The 13,805-nt window shown below is 39.3% G+C and overlaps 1 protein-coding gene across 2 annotated transcripts; it reads left to right on the top strand.

Moving 5' to 3' along the window:
• The first annotated feature begins 246 nt into the window (after positions 1-246).
• Positions 247-6,382, top strand: ndc80 (NDC80 kinetochore complex component). 2 transcript variants are annotated; one of them, XM_019259875.2, is made up of 17 exons: positions 247-379; positions 834-926; positions 1,191-1,274; positions 1,894-2,020; positions 2,266-2,438; positions 2,799-2,901; positions 2,992-3,081; positions 3,291-3,384; positions 3,583-3,683; positions 3,877-4,021; positions 4,152-4,357; positions 4,534-4,683; positions 4,872-4,961; positions 5,064-5,156; positions 5,364-5,494; positions 5,630-5,732; positions 5,992-6,382. In XM_019259875.2, the coding sequence occupies exons 1-17, from the start codon at positions 372-374 to the stop codon at positions 6,121-6,123; spliced, it is 1,923 nt and encodes a 640-aa protein (XP_019115420.1). In that variant the 5' UTR covers positions 247-371; the 3' UTR covers positions 6,124-6,382. The 2 variants fall into 2 exon arrangements, with proteins under 2 accessions (XP_019115420.1, XP_027134250.1); XM_027278449.1 differs by lacking the exon at positions 247-379 and adding an exon at positions 414-514.
• Positions 6,383-13,805: the final 7,423 nt, after the last annotated feature.

The following is a 13,805-nucleotide window of genomic DNA, read 5'->3' as shown; positions in this document are numbered from 1 at the left end:
CTTGTAACAAGTCAGACACATTCAAGACTATTAGTCAGAGGTCAGAGGACTTTAAATCGATTTGTGCAACTCAAAGGGTGTAGCAAATATTTCTTTCTTAGCTTTTTTTTATATCCGAAATTCAAATATGAGTTAACAAATTTAATATGCAAAACACTGTTTGTTTTACTACAATGAAAATGTGTCTGCGTGAAACGCTGCGGATGAGTCACATCATTGGTAAAAGCGCGTTGCGAAGCCTTCTTGAGCCGAACGGCTCTCCGTACTCCGGTGACGTCACCGCCGTCCGGTATTTCGTATCGTTTCGGCGGGATCACGACTGTCCGATGTTGGAGTCACTTTGTAAACATTAGCTCTCTACCTGCGGACAAATGGAGCGGTACGTCTGAAACTAACCTAAAGTTATCGCGTGTGACCGTAAATAACCGGTGAACGAACATTTAGTCGAGCTGTGAATGTGTTTTCGTAACTTTGAAACAACAGTCGCTTTTATCGTAGCTCGACTTTAGCCACGGTGAGCTAACGCTAGCAGCCGTTAACCTACAGACCGGCTGTAATAATTTAATTTTATGCTTTACGCTGGCTGTGCTCGCTTACAACAAATATATTTGACTAGAATACGGTTAAATTGTCTAGTTAGTCATGTTGAAAGACTACTAGTTAGTCGACGTCAACGTCAGTTAGCTCTGACGTTGATTTAAAAAAATGTAGCCAACATTATCGCTCTAATGTGCAGCTTTATGTCTTTTTAGGGGGGGACTGTGAAATGGTTATAACGTTATATTACTGTAAAATACATCTCGTTTATGTGTCGTGATAACTTTTGTGTCCAGAGGAAGGATGAGTCGGGCGGGCAGACCGTCGGAGATGCCGATGCGAGTTCAAGACAGCAACAGGATGAGCATGGTGTACACGACGCCCCAGAGGTTTGTTTGAATCAAACAATCATGACATTACAGAAAGCTTTAGTATACCATGAGTCCACAAGTTATTGTTATTGTTTTTGGCACCATTATTCACGCTGCTATTTGATAACCAGCTGTATCTAAATTATAACATTGAGTTGTCTGAATTTGGACTACATTGTAGTACAATATTGGGTATGGTCTCATTGAATTTATTAATTTGGGTAATTGTGTATGAATATGTAATATTAACATTAACTTGTTTATGGTTTTGCTTCCTCGCAGTAAGCAGCCTTCATTTGGAAAGCTCAACATACCCAAACCGCAGTCTGTGACCTCGGAGAGGCGGACCAGCTTCTTTAGTGCTCGGTATGTGAATATTATTTCAGAATAAATACAGAGATAGATAGATAGATAGATAGATAGATAGATAGATAGATAGATAGATAGATAGATAGATAGACTTTATTTATCCTAAGCTGGGAAATTACAGTGCAGCAGCAGCATTACACACAGTGACAATAGACAACATAAGAATAAAAATGTAAAGAACAAACTATACATAATAAAATATCAAAATGGCAATAGTAAATAAAATGTATTCTACAAGAAGAGCGTTACAGTATTCTCTGGATGAAAGTCAAAGTGGCTGAACTGAGAACATGTAGTGCATATGAATAAAAAACCAAACACAGATATTAAGAGCACAGTTACAGCCGTAGTAAGATGAGATAAAGTAATGACACAGTGCAGAAGGAAACCCTAAGAGAGTAAGAGCTCTGTGAAAATATGGTTGAAATGTACTGACTTAGTAAATTAGAAAGTTAAGTCAAGGTAAAATCAGTGAGTGTATATATTGCTTTTCTTTATTTCCACTATTCAGTTTATTTTAGATGCAAACGGAATAAAAAATGTTATTTATTTTCCTCGTAAAATAACAAAATTTATATTTTAATATTTCGGTGTTCTGTTAATATTTTACCTTCAGGACTAGTGGAGCCAGCATGCCTCGCAACAGCACCATGTCGGGGTTCGGAGGGACTGAGAAGATCAAAGATGCCAGACCGCTGCATGATAAATCCTTTGTGCAGCAATGTATCAGGCAGCTGCATGAGGTAAAAATATACCTAATTTCTCAGTCTGCGTAGTTTCTATAAACATAAAATGTTTGTCTGTTTTGACGTTGTTATGCAATTTATGTTCATGTACATTAAACCCACTGTGTCAGCTCCTGCACCTTTTGATTCTAGTCTCACCAGTATATAGGTATAACATCAATATCAGGTTTGTATTTTATTTGATTAAAAGTATCTATAAATAGTAAATCTATAACCTGATATTCTCTCTTGTATTTTTGCAGTTCTTGACTGAGCAGGGTTACCCAGGCACTCTGTCAGCTAAGACGCTCCAGTCTCCCTCTACCAAGGAGTTTGTGAAGATGTTTGAGTTCATCTACCGCCAGCTGGACCCAACCTTTGAGATGCCAAACCAAAAAGTTGAGGAGGAGGTTCCAGCTATCCTAAAAGCCCTGAGGTAAAATGTTATCTTTTTAGTATGAATTAGTATTGTATATATTATTTGTTTCATTTAGTATCCCTCCAGTGTTAAGTGCATATTTTGATCTTGGAAAGCACTTAGTGCCAAGCTATGTGTTTTCAAAGGGTAGTTTCACGATGAGGCTAGATTAAAAAATAATAAACACAAATGAAAAATAACAAAAAAACATTGATCTCACAGGAAAAACAAATTAACGATACAGAGATGTAAAGGGTGTAGAATAAAAAAAAACATAGTACACATACTTTATCATTTGTAGGTTCTTGTTGGTTCTTCTTTTATAGTATAAGAAACATTGCTGACTCTGTCTTTATTTCTCTCCCTGACTGTTTTAAGGTATCCATTTGTTCTCTCCAAGTGTTCAATGTATTCTGTTGGAGCTCCCCATACCTGGCCTCAGGCCCTCGGTGCTCTCATGTGGTTAATTGATAACGTCAAGGTGAGAAGCAAAAAACAACAACAAAGCAAATGTCATTTTTGTTTTTTAATCAAAGTACTTTAAACCAATGTTGTGCTCATTTTGTGTCAGATCACCTGGAGTTTGAGCAAGCAGGAGCTGCTGTTCAGCGACTTCTGTGAAGACAGTGACAACATCGAGGAAGGGGCTGACTATAATAAGGTACTCTGTAAACAACATCATGAGGCATTAACACCACTACTAATCTGTTACATGGATACTAACTGTTTTCTTACTCATCCAGTATATTACAAAGCCATTCAGGTGTTCGCCCTCTGTATTATTTGAACATTGTCTCTTTGTCTTAATCTAAACATTTGTGGGTTATTGTTTACTTTCTCTAAATCTTTTCTTTGTCTGTTACTGTGCAGCTCTTCCTGGAATACACAGCTGAGACATACTCCAAGTTCATGCAGGGTGATGACACATTTGAGGACGAAGATGAAGCATTCCTCAACAAACTAAGTAGGCACAGTGTCTCTACAGTATATGAAATTAGTTGTATTTTATTCTTCCTGACTGCCAGAGATCCAGAAATTTTAAATAATAAATTGTTTTCTTTGCATATTTAAGAAAAATGTTAATATAGTCATTTTAATGTTTTTTCCGTCAAAAATTACGGTATTGAAGTATCAACAAGAAGTGTGTTTTTGTCCCCCACAGAGAAACTTTACAACATTGATGAAGCCTTGCTGGCCTCGATGGAGGAGAAGTACAGAATACTGAGCGATGAGGCTGAACGCCTGGAGAAGGAGAGCCAGACGGTCAGGATGCTTTTACATTAACACACAATTGTATGTGATATTGAGGAACAAAAGAGAAATAAATGTGCTATTTATTCCCACTGGAGGTGCAAAGGTTTAATAGCTATAATAGGTCATGCACTAGATTGAGTTATATCAATATTATTTTATAGAGTGAGCAACAATAAATCAGACAGATCGTTCTCTCTGACAGGACCGTCTAATGACCAAGAGGATGGAAAAAATGAAGCTGCAGGCTGACCTCAAGAAACTCCAGAGTTATCGAAGCAGCCTGGAGTCCTTCAAAGCCAACCTGGAGAACAAAACTTCAGAGCTGAGTGATGAGCTGGAGAACACTGGTAAATACATGTTCCACCCAACCATGTCAGTAGCACACGGTTACCCGGATGATTGTTATGGTCGTATGTGGGCTTATTGTATCCTCTACAGTAGCTTTGATCATTATACTGTCTGTCTGTCTGTCTGCAGTCAGTCACCTGGAGTCTCTAAAACACGAGCAAAAAGAGCTGCAACACCTGCTGCAGAACCAGAAGTTTACTCCAGCTGATGTGGAGAGGATCAACAGAGAGAAGGGAGAACTCCAGCAGACCATCTCCAGTCTCAGCAAGTCTCTCGAAGACGCCGAACAACACAAGTGGAATGAGGAGATCGCTCTGGCCAAAGTGAAAGAGAAGGTACTGTTTGTACATGTGACATGAATCATGACATGATAAAGTATTTATGATGTGTCTTATTAATAGTCTACATTAAACTGATGTTTTTCATCCAGTGTCACATTTTCACCCTTTGATTTGACTTTCTTCCTTCCTCTCCTGTAACTGCCCCGTCACGTTATTTCTCTCTATTCCAGGCGGAGCTGAAGCTGGCAGAGTACCACAAGCTGGCACGTAAACTGAAGCTCATACCACTGTCGGCAGAGAATGCATGCGGTCATGATTTCGAGATCAGACCGTTTGAATTTGGACCCAGCAGCATGATTCAGCATAAAACACAGATCCAGGTAGTTCCTGCTGATGATCCAACCAGTTAAATCTGGTAGAAGGGCAGACACTCATATCCTCACATCCTAACTCTTACTGTTATTTCCATATGCAGTCATTTGTAGCTTTGGACATACATCTCTTTATATTTTATTTCAAATGTTTATTCCATTGTTGGTCATCAGAGTACTTGCTCTGTGTGTTGTAGATGCTCCTGAGAAAGCTGGTCAGTGATGTGGAGGAAGAGAACAGTCGATTAGCCAACATGAAACTCAGTCTGGATGAGTCTTGTGAACAGGTAACAAAATTATTTTGCACTATTGTTTTTCTTGCACTGATATAAAATATTACCAAGCATCTTTTTTAAATTAATATGTGTGTGTCTGTGTGTGTGTCCAAGGTGAATTCTAACATCATGGACAAGTCCAATGACATTAAGCAGCTGAGAGAGCAGATTCGCAAGCTGGATGAACGGTTGGATTGTGATATGCAGGTATGGTTCTGTTCTATGTTGGTAGAAATGCCAAATTATCAGCTGTACCAGTAGGCATCCACTGAAGGGCGCACTTGCAGCAGATCTAACCAGATTTAGACAAGGTGAGGATTAAAAACAAACGGAATGATCGGTGACATGCAGAAAACGAACAATTGTTTTGCACATGTGCTAACAACAATCTTCTGTGTGTTTGTGTCTGTATAGGAGCTGGCTCGAGAGGAAGAGGGCTGGGCAGAGGAGATGGAGTCAGTGGAGAACCATCGGAAACTTCTTGAGAAGAAGGTTAACCATGGTTACGATGAGGCCGTGCAACAACTGAAGGCAGCGCAGCAACAGTGAGTGTCCCGAGAAGAACTGTTTTAACTTGATATTATTATCATATTCATCAAATGAAGCTCAGTGAGCTTTAACATCCTCAGGGCTAAATGTTTTGTTTTTATTCGACACAAACACTTGTGGCCTCTCCTCAGGTACCACCTGGTGCTGCAGGAGACCAACGAAGAGAGACGGACAGTGGCCAACAACCTTGCGTCTGTATTTACCACAGCGACCAACCACTTGTCAATCACAGAGGTAACTTTCTTACAGCTCTGAATCTGTCCCTCGCAGAGTAAGAAGAAAAAGAACATGACATACTTATGTTTACTAAATAAATGTGCTAAATATAAAAAAATAAAATAAAACAAAGCATTTTAGTCTTTCGTCTGTCAGTCCGAGTGCACCTTTTTATTTGTTTGTTCTTTAAGCAAGTTTGCATTAAGATTTGTTGTTGTGTTTAATATAATATTTCTAACTAATATAAGTCATTGGCGCCTGTGGTTTTGTTCAACAGAAGTGCCTGGAGGATCTGCACAGCAGAGTGCAGCGTCTCTGCTCTAAGTCAGTAGAAGAGGCTGAGGCTGCCGTACAGAACCTGCGGGAAACTCTGAAGAGCTTTGTGTCCAAGGCCGGCAACAGTTTATAGAGTAAAAGAAACAAATACTTCATGAGTTGGATTTTCATTCATTTGTTCCTAATAATTTTTTCGAAATGCATCATATGACTTTCTGACAGTTAATCTAAGATTGCATGTCATATTAAATAACTCACAACTTTAGAGATCTGGTATTTACAGACTCCAGATTTTCATGTTTTGTGTATGTGTTTTGTGTCATTTCATATCTACGCTTTTCTGTTTTTTATTACTAACATTCACATGCAAAATAAAAATTACTTGAAAACCATCCAGTTTCTGTTTATCATTGTTTAATATGCCAGCAAGACAGGAGAGAAACCTACAGCCAATCTATTGTTTGTAAACACCCTCATTTGTGTTTGTTTGTTCTGTGATGTGCATTGGTCAACATATACCTTTTTATATTTAGCTGTGTTGTATTGAAGCCACTAGAAGGCAGCACAACACCACTGGCTGCTAAACCTGAACATCCAGGTTTGTTTATTGGCTGATTTAAAAACTGAGATACTCCTGGGAACTCTTCCAAACGTCTGAACTGCTGCATAAAAAGTTTCTTCAATAGCTACTTGATCCATTAAAGTATTCAAACATTAACAAAACCTTTGTACAAATTCAACCTAACTTTTTAATTATGTGACTAAAGACAGTTAAATCTAAGCCAGTTAATATAGCTGACATTTTAAAGTTTGTCAGTCTTGATAATTATATGGGAAGAAATGTGTTTCAGACACTTTTACTATACTTATTTACGAGTAAATTTATTCCGCAAACCCAGTAAAGTGAATTTATGAATTTGACTTCAAAGAGATACTGGCTCAGGCCAACTCTGGTTAACAGAGAATAATAAGGCATAGTTTCCATTTGTGTCAGTCTCATTTATCCTATTTTTACTAAGCACATTACAGCATTTAAGTTCTGCATGTCAGCCAAAACCTATAAAACTGACTGGCTCATTAGTAAATGAAGCGTTTATTTAAGGAGTGAATGTTTTCTGCACCTCTGGCAGGAACAGCTATTGCAAATCACTTGGCCAAGGCAGCTCAAAAAGGGAATCTGTCCATATCACGATCAACATAACTCCCTGTACCTGTTTCCAATGATCTCTGCCTGCTTCAGGCCTTCAGCATTTATATCAAGTTTAGAAATTCAGTCAAGACATCCTGTGGCAATCTGTATACAATTCAAACCACAGCTTTAGTTTACAAAACATTTTCAAGATATATTTTGAGAAGCTTTAAATCTTTTTGTATCCGATTATATCGGCCCTGATCCAGTGTTTGTCAGACTGTCTAAAGGAACTCTCTATCGAATAAATACGTCAGTTTTCTGATTCAGTTGCTCCTGTTGGACACGGTGGTGTTGATATATGATTTCACCGAAGTGAATTTCTTTCCAGTTCACCCGTGTTTTCCCACTTTAAAGGGAGAATTCGTCATAAACCTAAGCACTGTTGAAATTGTACAGTTCCTAAAGTTTCTTGGAAATGTGTACGTGACCTGACGCAGCAATAATTCAAAGTCGGACCTTCAGTAAGCGTCATAAGTGTCCTAAAAGTCTTGATTTGAGGCCAAGCGTTGCACTAAGTTACTTTGATTTATCACGTAACAGCTAGTGTTTCTCAACCAGTGCAGATGGTGTCTTATGCTTTCTATCTGGCCAAGGATTTGTTGCTCCTTCCACCTGTTAAAAATCATTGTGGGAAATATAGTAGGAAATTACGGTCCAAATCATAAACAATAGTAGAATAGTACATCAATGGAACATGAACTTTTTTCCCAGTATTTTAAATATGAGAAATCACAGTTTTTCTCTATTCTTTAAAATAATCAACAACTGAATATTGTTGGTTGGACAAAAAAAGACATTGGATATATATATATATATATATAACCTTTTATGGACTATTTAAAATGAAAATAATCAGCAGTTGCAAGATTTAATCACAAAATAACCTAAGATCGTAGACTTATGTGATCTTACAACTGTGTTTCAGACAAGCCTGAAGTGTCATCCTGGGATTTGGGGCGATGGGTCGACCCTAACACTTCACATCGCGTCAATACAGTAAAGTTAAAGAAGTTTTTACAAAGCGAATGCTTGAAAACCGCCAGTGCTCCAAGCGTGAGAGAAATGTTTTGGCAGATGTGATGAGGAGAGATGAGGTGATTGTGAGGGGCTCCACGGAGAGAGGGAATGAAAAATGTGATTGATAACTTCCACCACTAGCAGAGGGAACCCCTGTGTGTGTGTGTGTGCGTGTGTGTGTGCGTGTGTGTGTGTTGGATGGGGTAATGGAGAGGGGTTGTGCAGGAAGTTAAAGGACAGGAGAAAGGCCAGTACCATGTGTTAACAGCAACAGAGACTTAATTCAACTAAACAGGACAGACCTTGGTGTGTTTATCAGATCCCATATGGACAGGTGGCATCCATAAAAGCCTTTTTACAAGACTTGAGACTTTGTGTGTGTGTGTGTGTGTGTGTGTCTTTGCATGTGTGAGAAAACGAATGTCATGATTTGTGTATCTTTGCACCCCCAGAGGCATGTACGTGTGTGTGTGTGACTCCTTGTGCAGAAATTTGCGTGCTTATTTCAGCAGAAACCCGTGTTTGTATTTGTGTTTTTACATGTTACATGATTCCGTTTTGAGTGTGTGTGTATGTGTTCTCCCATGTTTCTTGTGGCCCTCAGCCTATGTGGACCTTATTTTACGGATCACTGGATTCAAAGACATGCCCCATGAATTCTTAGTACACTGTATGTTCCTGCTCTCACACAAGGGAAGTCAATGTGACCCAGGCGAGGGCAAAAGTCTTGGTCTTCCAGGGATTCAGTGTGTGTTTGTAACTCTCAGGGGCCTCTCATAAGAAGGCAGATGTATGGAGGAGGGTATGTGATGGTGTGGATGTGTGTGGCATGCAGACAGAGACTCAGATGCTGAGGAAAAACTAAAGACGTTAGCTAAGGTTATCTTCTTCTCTGCTCTGTGACCTGGAGAAGGTGTGTGTTGTTGCTTTGCCGTGTACCACAAGGCTTTCAGCAGCCAATCTGTCACACCAGAGACAGGCAGACACAGTAAAGTAGCGAGGTGTTAATGTCGAGTCTTATTAGGGGTTAATCTCACCCATCCGCCCTGCGAATAATCTGTTCTACAGATGTGGGAAATGGGGGCTGAGAGAAAGCAAGCTCTTTCTTATAATTTGATGCTCTCTACTATTTTCTTTCTCTCAGCTCCCTGTCAAAACACTATTGTGTTGCTGAAATCTGTCTTCCTTAGACCTACATTATGACTAGCTCTGGCATTTTGATTTCTGTTCCAGCATCTAATTGTCTCCAGATTTAGAAGACAAATGAACTGCTGCTATAGCTGCAGAAATGATGCAACTGTTGTAATAAGATTCAGATTTAAAAAAACAAACATTGTATTGTCTATCTTGTTGCACAGGAGACATAATTGTTGACATTTTAACTTCAGCACACTAATTAATAACAATAACAAAACAATTACGGGAATAATAATGTATCCTTTTGTGGCAAATCTCTGGGAAGCTGTGCAATACTTGCTCTTTGTAAGTTTCTTGTTTGAGCTCATGTGCAATACATAGCTGATGCTAAAGAAAATGTTGTGCAGTACTGACAGTGGCAGGGTCTTGCTTAAGGTTAGTTTATTCTTTGTCTGCTGGACAATGGGCAACACCTGCTTATCAACACAAACATGAAATGAATTACTTGCAGGCATACAGAGAAATATTGTGATCCAGAGAGCTTTGTATGGTACACCTTGTCATTCAATGTTTTTTCTCCATTTTTATTATTTTCTACATCATAGATTAAATCTGAAGACATAAAAACTATGTCAGTCATTCAAATTTCAAGAACTTTGCATGTGTCTTCAGGTGCAGTCACAAAATCCATCAAACGCAATGATAAAACTGGTTCTCATGAGGTCCTCCCTAGGACAGAAGTATCAAGAATCACCTCTGCTGCAGAGGATAAATTACCAGACTCAGACACATCAGATTAGAGCCGACATAAATGCTTCACAAAGTTCAACTAACAGTCACATCTCACCATCAACTGTTCTGAAGAGACTGCATGAATTAGGCCTTTGTGGTTCAACTGTTGCAAAGAAACCACTACTGAGGAAGACCAACAAGAAGAAGAGAACTGTTTGTGCCCAGAGACGCAAGGAATTAGACCAGCGCAAGTCTGTAATTTGGTCAGATGAGTCCAAATGTAATATTTTTGGTTCTTCGTGAGATCTAGAGAAGGTGAAAGGATGGTATCTGCATGTGTGGTTCCCACTGTGACACATGGAGGAGGAGTTGTGATGGTTTGGGGGTGTTTTGCTTTGACACTGATGGTGATTTATTCAAAATTACCATTCTACAGCAACATACCATCCCATCATCGTCCACAGAGTGAGCTCTTCTTGTTGGACTATAGCTCAGCCTTTACCACAAATATGCCCTAGCTAATTACAAAACCAGCTAATCTTGGTCTGCCCACATCAATTTGCAACTGGATTCTGGACTTTCTCACCAACAGACCACAAAGAGTGACACAACAAAGTGGAGTCTCTACAAGGCTGCTGTACTGTTCTCACTACAGTCACAACTGCTCATTCATCCATTACAGAGGCACTGAAGATGAAGATCAGTTTAGTCATCATGGGTATTACTCATGAGTATTACTCAGTCCCCAGCTGGATGTCTTATGTTGCCCTTTGTCAAATCTGAGAAAATAACCCTGATGACGTCATAGCAGAATTATCTCGGCTTGAGACGACAAATTTTCCACAGAAAATAACAAAGTTTGAGATGTGGGTGCTTAATGGGGCAGGAATAGTTGGGTTACATGATGGTAATAGTTAGAGGTGGATCCATACAAGAAACTAAAAATCAGGACATCTCTTGGTCTTTTGATCAGTCTTTTCTTTTTCAAACTGTCTCTTCTTTCAACCTTGGCGTGCAATAAAACATTTCTGGAGTAGCCCTTTAAAGAATGTTATATTCAAACAGTTCATATCTCAGCCTTGGATAGAGTCTTAACTGTGCTAGTGCAAAGTGTCTGCTTCTATCATCACAAGTGTGTGTGCCACAGCTTTTTTCCATGGGATCTCCTGATGCACGTGTGAGGCCAGTGGTTCCTTCTTGTTATGGTTCTTTTGATGACAGTGTACTGTGTTGACATTATGGCAGCTTCCTGTGCGACTTCAGCGCATGTTGACAGCTTCCTGTGTGCCCAGGCTCAGTGTGAAGTGCTGTAATCAGGGTATCTTTTGTTGAATAATAGATTCAATGAGTGACTGGCTTACACACAGCAGGTTTTTCCATTTCAGCTTGCTCATAATTCAGCAGAGGCATGAAACATAACAGTTTTTCTCAAATGTTATTCTTTTGTGTCAGGTCAATTTATCCACCGAATCCAAACGATGGAAGATCCACCACGGGCAAAAAACAATACAGAAAGTGTGTCCCACAGTGATGCTGTGGTCACGTAGAGCTCCACAAAAAAAAGAAGAGAAAAACCCCCAGATGGAAACCAACTTGGACATAACACATGATGGTTTTCTGGGGATTAGAGTGTGTTTTGTGGTCTACCCCCAGGCTCAAAATCTCATTTTAATATAAAGACAAATTGTTTTTTTCAAATTCAACATTAGCATTGTTATCCTCGCATGAAGATTTATGTTGCAGCCGCCTGAGACATAGAACGCACACTTTGAACATAACATACATAACACATAATTAAATGATACAACATATGGTATTCATTCGTAAAACAAATAAAACATTAAGCTCTCCTACTCATTCAATGTAGCAACTCTTCGGGTTTTTTTTTTTAAAGAGATTCAGCATTTCACTTCTATAAAGTCAGTGGACATGTCACAGACATATATATAAAAAAAGAATAAGCAGCTGAGGCTGAGATATCCTGACATTTAGTGCCTTGTAGACCAGTGTTTGTGTCAAGCTCCACAAACACTGGATCCTATACAACTCAGTAATGTCAGGGTTATTACTTTAGGAGCTAATTGGTGGATTTAAGAGACTTAGATTTACCACACAGACATTAACTTGCAGTCAGAAAGCGAATTAGTGTGCTTCCAAACATGTAGAAATATTGTTTTAAAATATGTTGTTATCAAGGTTCTCAGGTTTGCAGATTTGAGATTTCGTAACTGGTAGTCTTGTACGTCTTTAAAATAAAGTTCTATTACGTTAAATGTTTTTGGAGCGTGCAGGAAAATGAAAAAAAAAAGGTTGCATAAATTAAAGTTATTAGCACTCTGTTTGGTCTGTGGTTGGGATTTTGTTTTTCCATCCACAGCGGAGAGCAGTTGTTCTTAGACCTCCGCTGCTGCTGTTGCGTGTACCTCAAAGGTTAGAACATGGCAGAAACATTACAGAGGTCAATGTTTTATTTCCTGTAGTGGTAATCTCCGTTCAAAATGTGTCCACTTCACAGTGTTGTAAGGCTCTTTCCACCATATGGCTTGACTTAAACGAATCAAAGGGCAAATAAACATGGCATGTCATTATCCGCCTTCTTCTTTCCACTTTTTTGACAGATCACAGTAAAAAGTAGCCTTCAAACCTGCAACAGTTAGCCATCCGTCACCGTGTGTGTGTGCATATATGATGTGCCCGTGTTAAGCGTCTGCATGCTTGAAGCAGATTATGCTTGCATGTGGATATTTGTCAGAGGTAGATGATGTGTGTGAGTGAATTACAGGGCAACTGAGCATGAGATATCAAATTTCCATCAGTTCTGTCTCTGCTCACCCAGGCATGGATGGGGGTTATTAAGACACTAAGAAGGTCATTGTAGACTATGAAAGGTTATAGAGAGGTTATAAAGGGGCTGTGAGTCAGAGGTTTGAACTGTTTGCTCCCTGTTTTTGCTCTGTGAGTCATTTTCTGGCTTAGTAGGATCCATTTCAGGGTCCATTCACCTCAGGGGGGAAACAGATGTCTGTTCGAGGATCACAGGCTTATAAATACCTCTGTAGGTATTTTTAGGGATCTTACACACTAATGTTTGGACTCGAGAATCTGATAACTGAAATATTTGGTAGCATTTTTTCTCGGATGTGTAATTGCGATGTTGTGAGTCTGAATGAAGCTCAGCTCCCTCTTCATAGCCCTCCTCATCTGCTATATCCCCCCTGTTCTTTTTCCTCGACTGTGAGTGTGGCAAAAATAACATGGAAACTGTGCTCAAATATTTCGATTTCACTGAGGTGTAAATCTGTTTTCTGACTTAAAACAATCCCCTATATTTTTGTTCTCCATGCTGTGAATTTTCCTTGAAGGACAAAGACGAGGAAACGCCAGAATGCTGCAGCTATCACAGAGGAAGGCTTGCTTACATGGTTGGGAAGCTCATATTATTTCAGCATCCTGATGAGCAGTAGATTTATGTATACACACGTGGTTGGGTGGTATGTTGATTTTTGGCACGCTGCAGTGTTGTTCTTTCCATTTGGCTCCGATTTGGAGTATGCATGTGATTTGTGTTGATAAGGACACAGTACTTGTGGGTCTGTTTGTATCTGTTTGTGTCATACTCAGTTAGTTATGCTATATGCAGTGCTGCATCAGAGACATTCAGAAAGAAATCCAGGAAACAATACAGTGGTTTGCAAATAAATCTCATAAGACGAGAGCATAAAACAAAATGTCCAACA

This window comes from Larimichthys crocea, chromosome III, assembly GCF_000972845.2.
Source record: "Larimichthys crocea isolate SSNF chromosome III, L_crocea_2.0, whole genome shotgun sequence".
NCBI classification, from domain to species: domain Eukaryota; kingdom Metazoa; phylum Chordata; class Actinopteri; family Sciaenidae; genus Larimichthys; species Larimichthys crocea.
This window is presented reverse-complemented; position numbering and strand designations above follow the sequence as displayed.